At 39.2% G+C, this 14272-nt stretch overlaps 1 protein-coding gene across 1 annotated transcript; it reads right to left on the bottom strand.

The window, feature by feature from the left end:
• Nucleotides 1-5670: 5670 nt before the first annotated feature.
• TMEM70 (transmembrane protein 70) lies at nt 5671-12743 on the bottom strand. The gene is made up of 3 exons (XM_011217538.3): nt 12415-12743; nt 11094-11199; nt 5671-6312 (listed from the first exon to the last, which is right to left on the bottom strand). The coding sequence occupies exons 1-3, from the start codon at nt 12622-12624 to the stop codon at nt 5855-5857; spliced, it is 774 nt and encodes a 257-aa protein (XP_011215840.1). The 5' UTR covers nt 12625-12743; the 3' UTR covers nt 5671-5854.
• Nucleotides 12744-14272: the final 1529 nt, after the last annotated feature.

The following is a 14272-nucleotide window of genomic DNA, read 5'->3' as shown; positions in this document are numbered from 1 at the left end:
ACACGTAATGCAAATGAGAACACAGAACTTTAAAAACAAAGCAAGATCCTTCCTGGTCAATAGTAACAAAACCAGTCTGTAGGTCTCCTTTAGAATCCTGGCCGACTGCCACCCCTTTTCCATCTGCGTTGCTATTTTCTCTTTCTCTCTCTCTCTTTTTTTTTTTTTTACAATTTTTTTTATAAAACAATTTCTTATGCAACAATTTCTCATGGCCCAGGGAGCTGGACCTATAGGTCTGAACTGAATAGTCTGATGCAAATTATTTCTGCTCTGCAACAGGTGCAGCCACAGGGCAGAGCCAGACTAGATGAGACCGTGGACATGGGATATTAGCTATAGCTCTGCATTGTGGGCGGTCCACACCGGGCTTGAGAATGCACTTACTTAGGCAAAGTACAGCTCCAGGGAATATTTTGAGCCCTCACAATGAAATGGTCACTATTTTGCATGTGGCATACATTTCAAAATTCTTACTCTGTTCTAGAAAAATAGCTCATCTTTTAGATACTTTGCTACTTAAAATTCTCTGTAGGGCATAGTTTGGGATTAGTAGCCAAAAACAAAAATAGCATGGAGTCAGGGCCTAAAACTCTGTAAGTTTAGAGGAAAATAATCATATGTTGGTAAAAGATTCTACTAAAAAACTATGCTACTTTCCCATTTTTAGAAAGGCAAAAATCTGTGGGAGGATGGGGAAATGGGAGTTGTTAATGGATATTGAGTTTCAGGTTTGGAAGATTAGAGGTTCTAGGGATCTGTTGCACAGCAATGTAAATATAGTTAACACTACTGAACTTGTGCTTAAAATTGGTTAAGATGGTAAACTTTATATTATATATATATTTTTTACTGCATTTGAAAAGTGGAAAAAGAAGAAAAACCTACGAATGCCCCTAGTGGTCTCAAAAATACCATTTCCCACTAAAAGGAACAAAGACTCTGGAGAAATTGCTGGTTCCGGGTCTGGGGCAGAAAATGTACAAGAGGGAGCCTAGAACACCTTAGCATATTAGGTAAACAAAATGAAGACTGTCCCCACTGACCAAAGACGGGTTTCCTATTGCTGCTGTAACCAACTTAGTGGCTTAAAACAATACAAATCTATTCTCTTACAGTTCTGAAGGTCAGAAGTCTGAAATCCGTTTCACAGGGCCAAAGTCAAGGTGTCAGCAGAGCTGGTTCCTTCTGGAGACTCTGGGGAAAGAACCCGTCTCCTTCCATTTTCATCTTACAGAGCTGCAACCCGTGTATTCCTCCGTCTTCGAAGTTTAGCATTCCCATCTCTGCTTCCATCATCACATCACCTCTTCTGACCTCCTGCCTCCTTCTTGTAAGAACCCTGTAATTACACTAGAACCATTTGGATAATCCAGGATAATCTCCCCAAGATCTATCTATAAAATCCCTTTTGCCATGTAATGTGACATTCACAGTTTCCAGACATGAACATCTTGGGGGACCATTGTTCAACCTACCTGTGGACTATACAAACATTAAGATAGTAACGACAATGAACTGAAATACACCAAATATATTTTAAACTATGAGCTCATAATTTTTTTTAAAGATTTTATTTATTTGAGAGAGGAGGAGAAAGCAAGCACAAGCGGGGGAAGGGACAGAGGGAGAGGAGAGACACAATCTCCAGCAGACTCTGCACTTAGCACGGAGCCCAACGCAGGGTTTGATCTCACAACGATGAGATCACAACCTGAGCTGAAAACCAAGAGTCATATGTTCAACCAACTGAGCCACCCAGGCACCCTGAGCTCATAATTTTTTAAAAGTCTAATTAATCATGAGATGATGCTAGGAAGTCAACTCTTTTGAAAACTGATAAAGGGAAAGAATCAAGCATTTAACCTGACTTTTCTGTAGAAACTGAACTACTTACTGATAACCAGATAGCAGATGGGGACAAGTTTCCCTTGCCTCCTTATACTCTTTTCTCTACCTTTAGAAGTATTCAGCTAATATATGAAAAAAGGAAAAATAGAATATAATCATTTTGCAACACCTAATGAATTACTGAGCTTAGGCACCGAGCATCAACTGTTGCTAACTTCACAAAGAGAGACACAGAAAGACTTTGTGAACTTCTTGATGGATGAACACTGTGGTTGCCAGCCTCCAAAATGGCTCCCAATGATTCTTACTTCCTAGTATTCAAATCCTTGTGTAATCTCCTCCACCAATGAAAAAGGCTGATTCGGTAACTAATAAAATATTGCTTAATGAGAGTGTGCAACTTCCAAGCTAGATCATATACATCATTGTGTCTTCCACGCTGTTTTTCTGGATCACTGGCTCTAGGTGAAGCAAGTAGCCCTAAAGAGAGAACCATGTGATGAGAAACTGAGGCCTCCCACCAAAAAGCCAGCACCAGTTTGTCATTCCTGTGAGTGAGCCACCTTGGAAACAGTCCCTCCTGCCCTGGTTCTGCCTTCAGATGACAGCAACACCAGCTGATAGCTTGACTGCCGCTTCATGAGAGAACCTGAGCCAGAAGCATTCACCTAAGCCACTCCAGATACTGGAGCAACAGGCCAGTTTATTATGTTTTAAACCTCTAATTTTTGAGACGCCTGGGTGGCTTAGACAGTTAAGCATCCAATTCTAGATTTCAGCTCAGGTTATGATCTCAGGGTCCTAGGATCCAGCCCTGCGTCAGGCTCCCCACTCAGTGGGGAGTCTGCTTCTCTGCCTCTCCCTCTGCCCCTCCCCCTGCTCACTTACACACTCTCTCTCAAATAAGTAAGTCTTAAAAAAAAAACAACTAACTTTTGGTGGTAATTTGTTAATGCAACAATAGATAATATAAGCATCATCATCTATGAATTAGTCTTGTCCAAAATAATCAAATCTCAATCTAATGAAGCCTTAAGTCCTACTACCAATTTATAGGAGATACAGAAGACAGAGAAACATATTAGTCTACACCTTAGGAAAACAATCAGAAAATCTAGACCACAAAAAGATGTAAAGGGCAAAGAACTGTTTCTTCAACAGACAATTTACAAGGGAGAAAAAAACAAAGTGAAAGAAATAGAGGGGTCCATGGATTAGAAGAGTCTTAAAAGACATTTCATAAATTGGTGTGAATAAGGCATGAACTTACTTAGGTATTAATCCAAACAAAATGTGGGGAGGGAATTGGAATTTGAACAGACTGGATATTTGATAACTTTGGGGAGAGGGGAGTGGTTTGGGTATTATAATGGTGTCATAGTTATATTTTTTAAGTCCTATCTGGTAGAGTTACAAAATATTTAAGAAAGAGATGTTATGATATCTGGGTTTGCTTCCAAATAAAAGTAGAGGGCAATTGGTTGGGGTTCAATCAAACAATAGTGACAACAAATTGGTAATTGTTGAATCTGAACGACAGTTATATTGATTCATCGAACTCTTCTACTTTGGATGACTGACATGCTCAACAAAAAGGAAGCCAACAACAAAAGTATCTGAAAAAATCAGAATACAATTTCTAAAATTGTGTCCAAGCTAAGGCTATCATTCAGACCTAAGGGCCTCTTTGTTACTTTTGCTTCTAAAATCTGGTCTTTCGGGATAATGAATTAGAAAAGGGATTACGAAACATTTTATTATCAGTGGGTATGTTACTGCTGTAACTCAGATGTTAAGCCAGGATCACCCTGCCTTTTAAGACTCAAAACTGACTCAATGCCCTTCCTGTATAGATAGTGGGAGACTCCTCACCTCCCCAACCTTTCCAAGATTTTACTCCACCTGTGGTGAAGGTAGTAAAGAGGCATAGAGAGATGTGTGTAAAGTTCTCCTTACCTTGGCCTCAATTGTTTCTGCTGACTTATTTCAGTGATGAATCGTACTCTACACATACTGTTCCTTTCCTACTTCTTGGTGTCGCTCCAGAGCATGCACTTGAGAAGTCATCTTTCTCACTTAGTATTTTAAGCTTTTTTTTCTTTTCCCTAAACAACCAAGTTGTCTTCTGAATTATTCTGATGCTAATAAAAATAGGTTTTTCATTCCACTACACAGGTGACAGAATGGTTATACGGATATAGGACATTTGAAGAAAGAGATACGGTACACTCAGAACAAGTGATGAAGAAAGTGACTCTTGGAAGAAAATGTTAAAATTGTTAATACAATGCTGTTTTTTCTTCTAGGAATGGAACTAAGCGTGACTTTTTTTCTTGCTTTTACTGATATTTGGTCAACATTTGATCACGGAAAAAAAATTTTTATAGAACAATACCACGTTAACTGCCAAGATGGCAACAGGTATATATCTAGGTGACATAGGACAGAGGAGCAGGCAGGCAGAGGCCCAAACTGAAGATGGGGATGGTACCATCTTGTTCATCTTTCTGAGACCTAGAGCCCGCCTCCTGTGAGGATCACGAGCTGACTGATCCTAGCAGAGGGCAGGCTCTAGGTCTCAGAAAGAGGTGCACTTTTCCACCTTACGCTCTCTCCTATAAGCCTCTGGCAGCTTCAGACCTCATCTATGAACTCATGTTTCTGGTGCTTCCCCATCAACCTTCCTTATACACAGGTAAGCCATAAAGACTCGATTTACCATCATGGCAGACAATTGGAGACATTAGGCAGCTCCATAGAGACTGGGTGTTTCGTTCTATTTTTTTTTTAAAGATTTTATTTAGGGGGGCCTGGGTGGCTCTGTCATTAAGCGTCTGCCTTTGGCTCAGGTCATGATCCCAGTCCTGGGATTGAGACCTCCATCGGGCTCCCTGCTCAGTGAGGGAGCCTGCTTTTCCCTCTCCCATTCTCTCTGCTTGTGTTCCCTCTCACTGTTTTTCTGTCAAATAAATACAATCTTTAAAAAAAAAAAAAGATTTTGAGATAGAACGAGAGAGAGCACACGTGCACGAGCAGAGGATATGGCAGAGGGAGAGGGAGAAGCTGGCTCCCTACTGTGCGGGGATCCTGACACGGGGCTGGATCTCAATCAGGACCTGAGCTGAAGGCAGACACTTAACCGACTGAGCTACCCAGGCGCCCCTGGGTGTTTTGTTCTTAACTATGACTCTGACAACTAGCACAGTATCTGGCACACACCGGGCACTTAGTAAGTTATCTACTGATCTAAATAGCATGACTTAAGGCCTTTTGTTCCTTGCCAAAAATCCTTCAGGAGAACCAATTTTCATTTTACAATTAGAGGTTAAAAATCTTAAAATACCAATACTTCATAAAATTAGCATAGAGATTGCAATTTTATAAAAGCTACAGTCCATCTATTTAGTACCTATGATTTTCCAACTCTGATAGGTTACACCAAGGGAGGAGTGCCACCAAAGATGTCACTACTTAGGTCACCATTTCTCCTGTAGCTACCACATTCAACTGGACATGGAGATCCTTATTATGGGCAACTTTGCCTGAAAAGATAAGCAAAAACCTGTGCTACGAACCAAAGGAAGATTAACACTGCTTCCCATTTTAGAACTTTTGAAAACAGTGTTTACTGTGGACAAAGTTAATATCTATACACCTAGAAAAATCCAAACATAAAGGAAAAACAACTCTCCCATTTGCTTTTGACACCTGATCCCCAGTAGAGACAACCACAATTATTATACAAAATTATCCATGCATATGCCAGCATGAACATGTATTTTCACATTTTAAAAACACAAATGGTAGAATATTACAAGATTTGTTTTTCAAACATAGCATATTTATTATATAGGAATATAATTCTCTGAAAATTAAAAGTTGTTTGATGCAGTTTCAAATTATTTCCCATCAGTCACTAAGAGAAAACAAAAGTAAAGGCAATTTTATTATTATACATTGGAACATCAATCACATTTAAGCACAAATCTAAAAAACAACAGACTCATTTCTCATCTTTAACCTGTTTCTTCTCACTGTCTTCTTCCATATCAAAAGTGAATGGTTTGTCATAACCCATTAGATGGTTATAATCTTCAGGGTTTGGAAAGAGCCCCGGATTAACTAACAGTGATTTCGTTTTAGCATAAAATGTGGTAAACACATGTGTGCTGTCTGGAATCTTCACGTCATTCTGGTGAAACACTGTACTCGTTTCTAAAAGTACAACATTGTAAGTAATGGCTTTGTAAGTGTCTGTTGTAGCTTCATGGTACAACCGAACAACATAGCCTTTTGTAACAAAGTGAAGCAGTGCTGGAGTGATCACTGTGAAACTTCCTATGATGCCATAAAATAATATTTGCAAAGGCAGACTTCCAAACATAATACTGTTCTGTGCAAAAATGTATGGTAGTAATGCAAGGCTGATGACACTTGTAGAATAAGAGAAACATTTCACACCTAAACAGGGGGGAAAAAAGGGATAATATTAATATTTATAGATTTTATAAAAGCATCAATCTATCCAATTAATTCTTCCACCTTTCTTCTTTTATCATCATCAAAACAACAAAATCAAAACACACATATAGTGATTATTATTTTCCAAGCTCTGTTTTAAGTACTTTACATACTTTATATATTTCATTTGTGACATCGTCAAAAAAACACTATGAAACAGATGTATAATTATCATCCTCACTCCCATTTAAGACATGAGAAAAATAAAGCACTTGCTTGATGTCACAAAGTTACCCAGAGGCAGGCAGTATTGGGATTCAAACCCAGGCAATTTGACTCTAGGGTCCAGGCCATTGGCCAATACACTGTACTGCCTCTTCAGGCAGGAAATCTGCTTTAGGGTTAAACTGGTCTCCACTTCAGTTCCCCAATAAAAGATTTAATATTACTCAAAGAGCCTTATGAATACTATGAATGTTAATTCAGTTACCAGATTATTAAATAAAACTCTATTAATAAGCAATTCCATATACCTAACATTAAATGTTCAAATATGAGACTAACATTATTAGACAAAGTGCCCAGGATTAAAACAGCAAATCATCAAAAAACACAACACCAGTGGTTAAGAAATATGTGGGAAATATTCAACTTCTTTACCAAGAAAAGACATTCAAGTAAAACAGTAAGATATTTTTTACCTGTCATAGTAAAAAGATTAAAAATCAATGACTTCTGAAATACATATTTAAAAATGGTTAAAATGGTAAATTTTACATTATGTATATTTTACCACAATAAATAAATGACTTAAAATGTAAATTTCTCTTAGTTTGACTGTATGATTTTAACCTGATCCCAACAAAAACACCATCTGTTCAGAAAACAGACAAGTTGAGATCCTAGACAAGTTGATTATAAAGTTAATTTGGAAAAACAAAAGAAAAGAAAGGTTGGGGGGAGGAATTAGATACTAAAACATAAGACTATAATTAAAATGGCGCAGTGCTGGTGCACAAATAAATAGATCAATAGAACAAAACGGGAAATCTAAAAATAAACCTAACTGCTTATGAAAATTTAGTATAAAGATACAATCTCAGGGCACCTGGGTGGCTCAGTTGGTTCAGTGTCTGACTCTTGATTCTGGCTCAGGTCACGATCTCAGGTGGTAAGACTAAGCCCCACGCAGGGCTCCGTGCTCAGCATGGAGTCTGCCTGTCCCTCCCCTCCTGCTCCTCCGCACACATTCTAATAAATAAATAAAACCTTAAAAAAAAAATCTCAAATATATGGGCAAAAGTGGTGTTGGGACAACTGGATAGCGATATAGAAAAAAATAAAATTCAATCCATCCCTCATACCATCTACCAGGAAAATTCCAAATAATCCTGAGATTTAAGTGTAAAAAATAAAGCCATAGAGATATAAGAAAACATCCATGAGGTTCTTTATAATCTGAGAATGGGAAAATTTTTCTAATTATGACTCAAAACACAGAAGCAATCAAGGGGAAAGACAGGTAAATCTGATTACATTATAAATGTACACGGACATAAACAAAGTAGAGACAAATGAGAGAAAAATATCTGCAACCTCTATCACAGAGGGTTAATATCCCCAACTAGAAAGGTACTTTCTAGTATAAGAGAAGAAAAAGATTCAACAAACCTATCCACACACATGTAAGAAATATAAGCAGACAGCTCAGTGAACCAAAAATGCACATGGCCCTTAAAAAATGAAATGTCAATAAAATTCAATCATAAGAACATGAAATTAAAAGCACAGTGAGATACCGTTTTCCCTAAAACTGCCAAAAACCAAAAAAGTTTGACAACATATTCTGTTGGTGAGACTATAACACACTCTCACACACTGCTATTGGTTGAAGGCTTAATTATCCTGCATCAATAATTTAAAAATAATTCCTTCCTTCCTCCCACAGGTAGTTGCTATGACACCAGTACACATACAACATAGACACAATGGAGACAAAGATGCTTCCTATATAAAAGCCTCCTTAGTCCTTCCAACTACCTCTTTTTTCCCCATAACTTTGTCACACTATGGTGGGTTGAAGAGTGTACCCCAAAATTCATGTCCACCCAGAACCTTCAAATGTGACCTCATTTGGAAAAAGGGTCTTTGCAGATAATAAAAAATTGAGATGAGATCATCCTGGAATAGGGTGGGCCATAAATCCAATGAGAATATCCTTATAAGGACAGAACGGGACAGAGACACAGAGAGGGTCATCTGAATTAGAAAGCAAAAATTGGAGTTACGCAGTTATGTATCCATTAGCCAAGGAACACAAAGGATTGCTGGGAGCCACCAGAAACTGGAAAAGGCAAGGAATTCTTCCCTAGAGCCTTCAGAGAAAACACGGCCTTTATCAACACCCTGATTTCAGAATTCTAGCTTTCAGAGCTGTGAGAACAAATTTCTGTTGCTTTAAGTCACCAAGTTTGTGGAAATGTATTACAAAAGCCTGAGGAAACCAATACACATATATACTTTATTTTTCCTGGATTGAAGTAATTACTATCTTCTAAACATATTCTGGGATTTCCCATCTTCATGTCTTTGCTCATACTACTTCCATGCCTGAGATGCCCTTCTTTCACAACTCTTCATGTTCCAATTCTACTCATCCTACCATAAGACTACTATGACATCTGTAATTATTTATTGATGAATTAACAAGAACTATCAACTAAAAGACCCTTCAAATGTCTTTAAATGAGGCCCCATTTGGTAATAAAGAATCTCCAAGAATGGTACCTCTATCCTAATGTCTCTCACTCAGTTTTACATAGAAAAAATATTTCTCTCTCAGTTTCTACGTAGAAAACATAGTAATCCCTGAAAAGGATACAGAGTTGAGTACTGAAAAAGCTCAAACATTAAATTCCTAAACAAATTATAATTCTAGAACTTTGAATACCATGGATAGCTATGCTATTCTACAAACATAACACCCTACCCACACCAAAATTAATTCCTATTTACATTCTCTTCTTTATAGAATGGAGTCAAATGGAAGAAGTAAATAAGAAATAAATTAATAAGCCTTTCCTGCATTTGAAGAAACTGTGTCTGTTCAGAAGGAAAGGTATCATTGGTATCACTGTTAACATCTCTCAATAGTATAAAAACAGGTATCCCAGGCCAGAGATGGGACACAGGCTCAATGGCCTACTCATGCACTGACTCCTGAAGAAATTTCTAATCACCCAGTTAACTTCAGAGCCTCCTCTTAATAGTGATTACCATCAGTCCTTATTGCCAAAGCTTTAAATACCTAAAACTGTGGGGCGCCTGGGTGGCACAGCGGTTAAGCGTCTGCCTTCGGCTCAGGGTGTGATCCTAGTGTTATGGGATCGAGCCCCACATCAGGCTCTTCTGCTACGAGCCTGCTTCTTCCTCTCCCATTCCCCCTGCTTGTGTTCCCTCTCTCGCTGGCTGTCTCTATCTCTGTCGAATAAATAAATAAAATCTTTAAAAAAAAAAAAAATAAATAAATAAATAAATACCTAAAACTGTATTCTAAACATTCTATTTTGATGCCATACATTTGAGAATGTACAGATTTCCAGAGTAAATGTTAGATGATCGATGACACCAGCATAATCAAAAACAGGAATGCAAATGCAGGTGCTGAAATCTTGTGGTTGACTTGGCTATACAGTAATCCTTCAGACATTTCAGATTACACTTTAAGATTATTGAGATGAAACACAACTTCAGACACTTGAACAAAACACATACCTAAGTTCTTCTGACCTCCCTAAAAAATTATTTCATACTAAATACCAAATTAAGAGCTAAGGAAACAGGGCGCCTGGGTGACTCAGTCGTTAAGCGTCTGCCTTCGGCTCACGGTGTGATCCCAGGGTTCTGGGATTGAGCCCCACATCAGGCTCCTCCGCTGGGAGCCTGCTTCTTCCTCTCCCACTCCCCCTGCTTGTGTTCCCTCTCTTGCTGGCTGTCTCTCGCTCTGCTAAATAAATAAATAAAATCTTTAAAAAAAAAAAAAAAAAGCTAAGGAAACAGCTTCAAATTTGTAGCTATTTAATACACTGTCTTGGGCACCTGGGTGGCTCAGATGGTTAAACGTCTGTGTTCAGCTCAGGTCATGATCCTAGGGTTCTGGGATTAAGCCCTGCATCAGGCTCCCTGCTTGGTGGGGGGTCTGCTTCTCTTCTTCCCTCTGTGCTCTCTCTCTCTCAAGCAAATAAATAAAATCTTTAAAAATAATAATAATACACTGTCTTCGTCTTCTCCAGGACTCTATACCACCCAGAAAAGACACCAAATAAACATGTTTCTTGAAAATGCTAAGGTGACCTCAAAAAATGTAAAAGAAATGTATTTTTTCATTATAGAAGTATTATATGCTTATTTTCACTGCCAAATTTTAAAATATATTTTTTCCTCTCCATATTCAAACATTACACAAATATACACTTTTTGTCCTATTTTGTTGTTAAACATCTTGGGAAGTGACCAAAGGATGGAAGCTTTAGTACCCACACATAAGATCACAAAGTCATAACAGTCTTCAAAAATCTTTTTAAAATCTCCTAAAAATGCAAAGCTCTCATACCTCTAAATCTTGATTCAACAGGCCACAAGAAAAAAACAATTATAACCTAATTTTTCCTCATCTCTTGCAATTAAGAGATGTTAAAACAAGAGATAACATATCCGAAGTACATTTTTTTACAACTAAAAGGGGGCTGGGGAGGAAATTACCCTCAGTTCTGATAACCCACCAAATACTGTTCGGGCCAGATTCCCAGTATAAATCAGCCTTCCATCTTCTGATTTTTCAAGTTGTGTATGTAAGCATTGAACGCATCTTTCCCAACAAAGAGGTATCTATTGAAACAGAGACCATTATAATGTGAGTGCATAATAAAGAGCATTTTAGACCAACTTTCAATTTTTTTTAAGTTTTTAAAATTATACTGAAGAGTAAAAGAGAACCTGTCACATAAGGCGATTTAAGGAATTCTCCCAAATAATCCACAGAGCTGAAGAAATCAAACTAACGAAATCGCTGTCCTTAACTCCAGTCACAAGTAGTCACCTGCTGAGCTGGAGTTTGAAAACCTAGGTTTGCATCCCTGCTCAAGGCTTTTTAGATCAAGTGTGGCCTTGAACAAGTAAAAAACTTTAATGGAACAATTTCTTCACTCTGTGGTTAATGAAAACATCACTCTTGTTCCATTGTCAAAATTCAAAATGCATTAGCTTTTCAAAAAATTAATGTTACTATAATCTAAGTAAAACACTGCAAATGCAAATTGTTTAAGTCCAGACCGTTTTTAAGACTTCTAAAATGTTTATACTATAGATAGTATTAAAAAAAAGTAACTCTTTCCCTATTCGTCCCGTTGTATCCCTTAGTTCCTCTTAATATTTCACTTGAAATCATCAAATTTCACAGAAACAAGAGGTCCCCGAAAGTCTAAAAATGAATTTCACAGCACACACCCTTCAAAATGCAAAAGGTATGCCTAATCCCTTTATTCTGAAATTTAATTCGATTCCAATTCCCATGTTAGCCATTTCTTCCAAGTTTCAAATCATGTTTGCAAATTCTGATATTTTACAGAGCAGGATTAGGAGACAATTTATTCAGATTAAAATGAGAGGATTAACGTCTCCATCCCCTTTTCCAGGGAGCAAAAGAATTCCTTAAAATAGCCTCATCTAATAGAAAATAAAACAGTCAGATTGAGTTCTTTTAGTTCGGTCACCAGGCGGTGCATCTAATTTCGTTGCAAATTAACCCTTCCGAGCGTCCGCTCACAGATAGAAGAGAAAATAATGAGAGTCATCACAAACCCGCTGGGTTTGCAACCACCAGTGAATTACTTGGAACCGCCCAGAAAATGACCACCACTTTCGAACAGATACCCCTAGGCTCGTGGGTGCAGTAAACCCCGGGACCCCTGGCCTGTTCCCGAGGCCGAGGCACGCTGCCTCTGCGCGCCCCGCAGAGGGCTCCTGCCACACCAGAGTCCCCAGGCCCGACGCTCCCTCCACCCCCAAACCCTCCCTCGGTCCTCAAGCCTTCAGAATGCCGACCTGCGTTCGCACCCGACGCCCGAGAAGCGGCGAGGCTCCCCGCAGCTCCACACTTCCGCAACCAACCAGCCCGGAGGAGCCGCTACAGGAGGCCACCCGCGAGGACGCCACCCTATGGCCTCGAAGAGCGGCGGCCGCCCATGGAACCGTCCTCTTCCCGCCGAGCCGAAGTCCGGCCGCGCACGAGCTGCCCAAGGCCAGATGCAGCATCCCGCGCGTGAGAAGCTGCAGCAGACGGCGCTACGGCGACAGGGAGGAACGCTTAGACCCAGCTCCCCAACCGACCGCAGCTCGAACCTGCAGCGCACGCCCCGCCCCTAGAGGCCCCCGTGGGCCGGATTAGCCGCACGCGCGTGCGCAGAATACGTAGCCTGCGTGCAATTTTCCCTGCCACGCGCGTTCCTTACGGACGGAGCTGTGAACACTGCACGCCCGCCTCTAATTGCAAGGACGCGCAAACGCCCGGCCTGCGTGCGGGTTCCCTTCCCAATTTGAACGCTTTGTAATGAGAATGTGGGAGGACAGAGAGGAGAGCCATGCACAAAAGACAAAGCCTGGAAGCCAGCATTATCTTTTATTCTCATGGGCGTCGTTTTCTAGGCCCCCAAAATCTATTTTCTTTCCGGAACATGATTGTAGCCTATTAGCACAGAGTAATAATACTGTATGCGACTTGGACAAAAAAATGAATGGTAATTTAATCCAACCTTTGGGTTGGTAGGAAATAAGTGGAGCTTGTTCATGTGATGCTGATACTTGACAGATGTGTCTTCCGGAATTCTTCACATCCGTATACACGTTGTTCATTACTTGTTAAAGAGGTATTGAGTGCCTATTGCCAAAACTAAGGAGCAGAGGATATAAAGATACTGCATAAAATTGGGAATCCACTGTACTAACACAGTGGAAGAAACACCTAAAAATAAGCTAAAGTATAATGCTGCAGTATCATTAAAATGTACCAATTTACAAAATTCTTCAGAAGCCCAAAAAACAGCATGATTGTTTAGAGGTTACCTGAGTCGTAAAGGATGAGCATCCAACCGGTTGACACTCCCCTGTTTACTATTTCAGAAGAATGTTTTTGACTCCAGACGGTTTTGGCATAGGAGAGGATCAAACTAAAAGTCTAAAATAATATCACCTTGACCACTCCAAATCTTGTCTACTTTTTCTGGGCATCCGAGGGATAAAATTATACTGCTTCTTTATGAATGACTTAATTTTCTTAAAGTTATCTTCCACTTAAATTTTAAAAACTCTTTCTGTTTAGTGTGATCCTACAAACATCAATTATCCATTTTACTTATATGTTTAAAATTTTCTATTAATGTGTTTTTATATTGTTGCAAAAATAAATTGAGACATTAAAATTTTTTGGTTTATTTGAGCAAAAATTTATTCGAATTGGGCAGCACTAAACTGAAAGTGATTAAGAGTCCTCCACTGAGAGGAGCTAAGGGCAAGGTTTTTACAGAGAAGATGAAGAAGGAAAGCAAGTTAATTATTTGGCTATAGTTTAAGCAGTTGCATTATTTGGGGAAATCTACTTGGCCGTTTGTGATTAGTTATTCTTTTTTTTTTTAATGATTTTTTATTATATTATGTTAGTCACCATACAGTACATCCCCGGTTTCCGATGTAAAGTTCGATGATTCATTAGTTGCGTATAACACCCAGTGCACCATGCAATACATGCCCTCCTTACTACCCATCACCGGTCTATCCCATTCCCCCACCCCCTCCCCTGTGAAGCCCTCAGTTTGTTTCTCAGAGTCCATAGTCTCTCATGCTTCATTCCCCCTTCTGATTACCCCCCCTTTCTTTAACCCTTTCTTCCCCTACCGATCATCCTAGT

This window comes from Ailuropoda melanoleuca, chromosome 9 (genome assembly GCF_002007445.2).
Source record: "Ailuropoda melanoleuca isolate Jingjing chromosome 9, ASM200744v2, whole genome shotgun sequence".
Lineage (NCBI taxonomy): Eukaryota > Metazoa > Chordata > Mammalia > Carnivora > Ursidae > Ailuropoda > Ailuropoda melanoleuca.
Note: the sequence above shows the minus strand (reverse complement) of the source record. Positions and strands in the feature narration are given on the sequence as shown.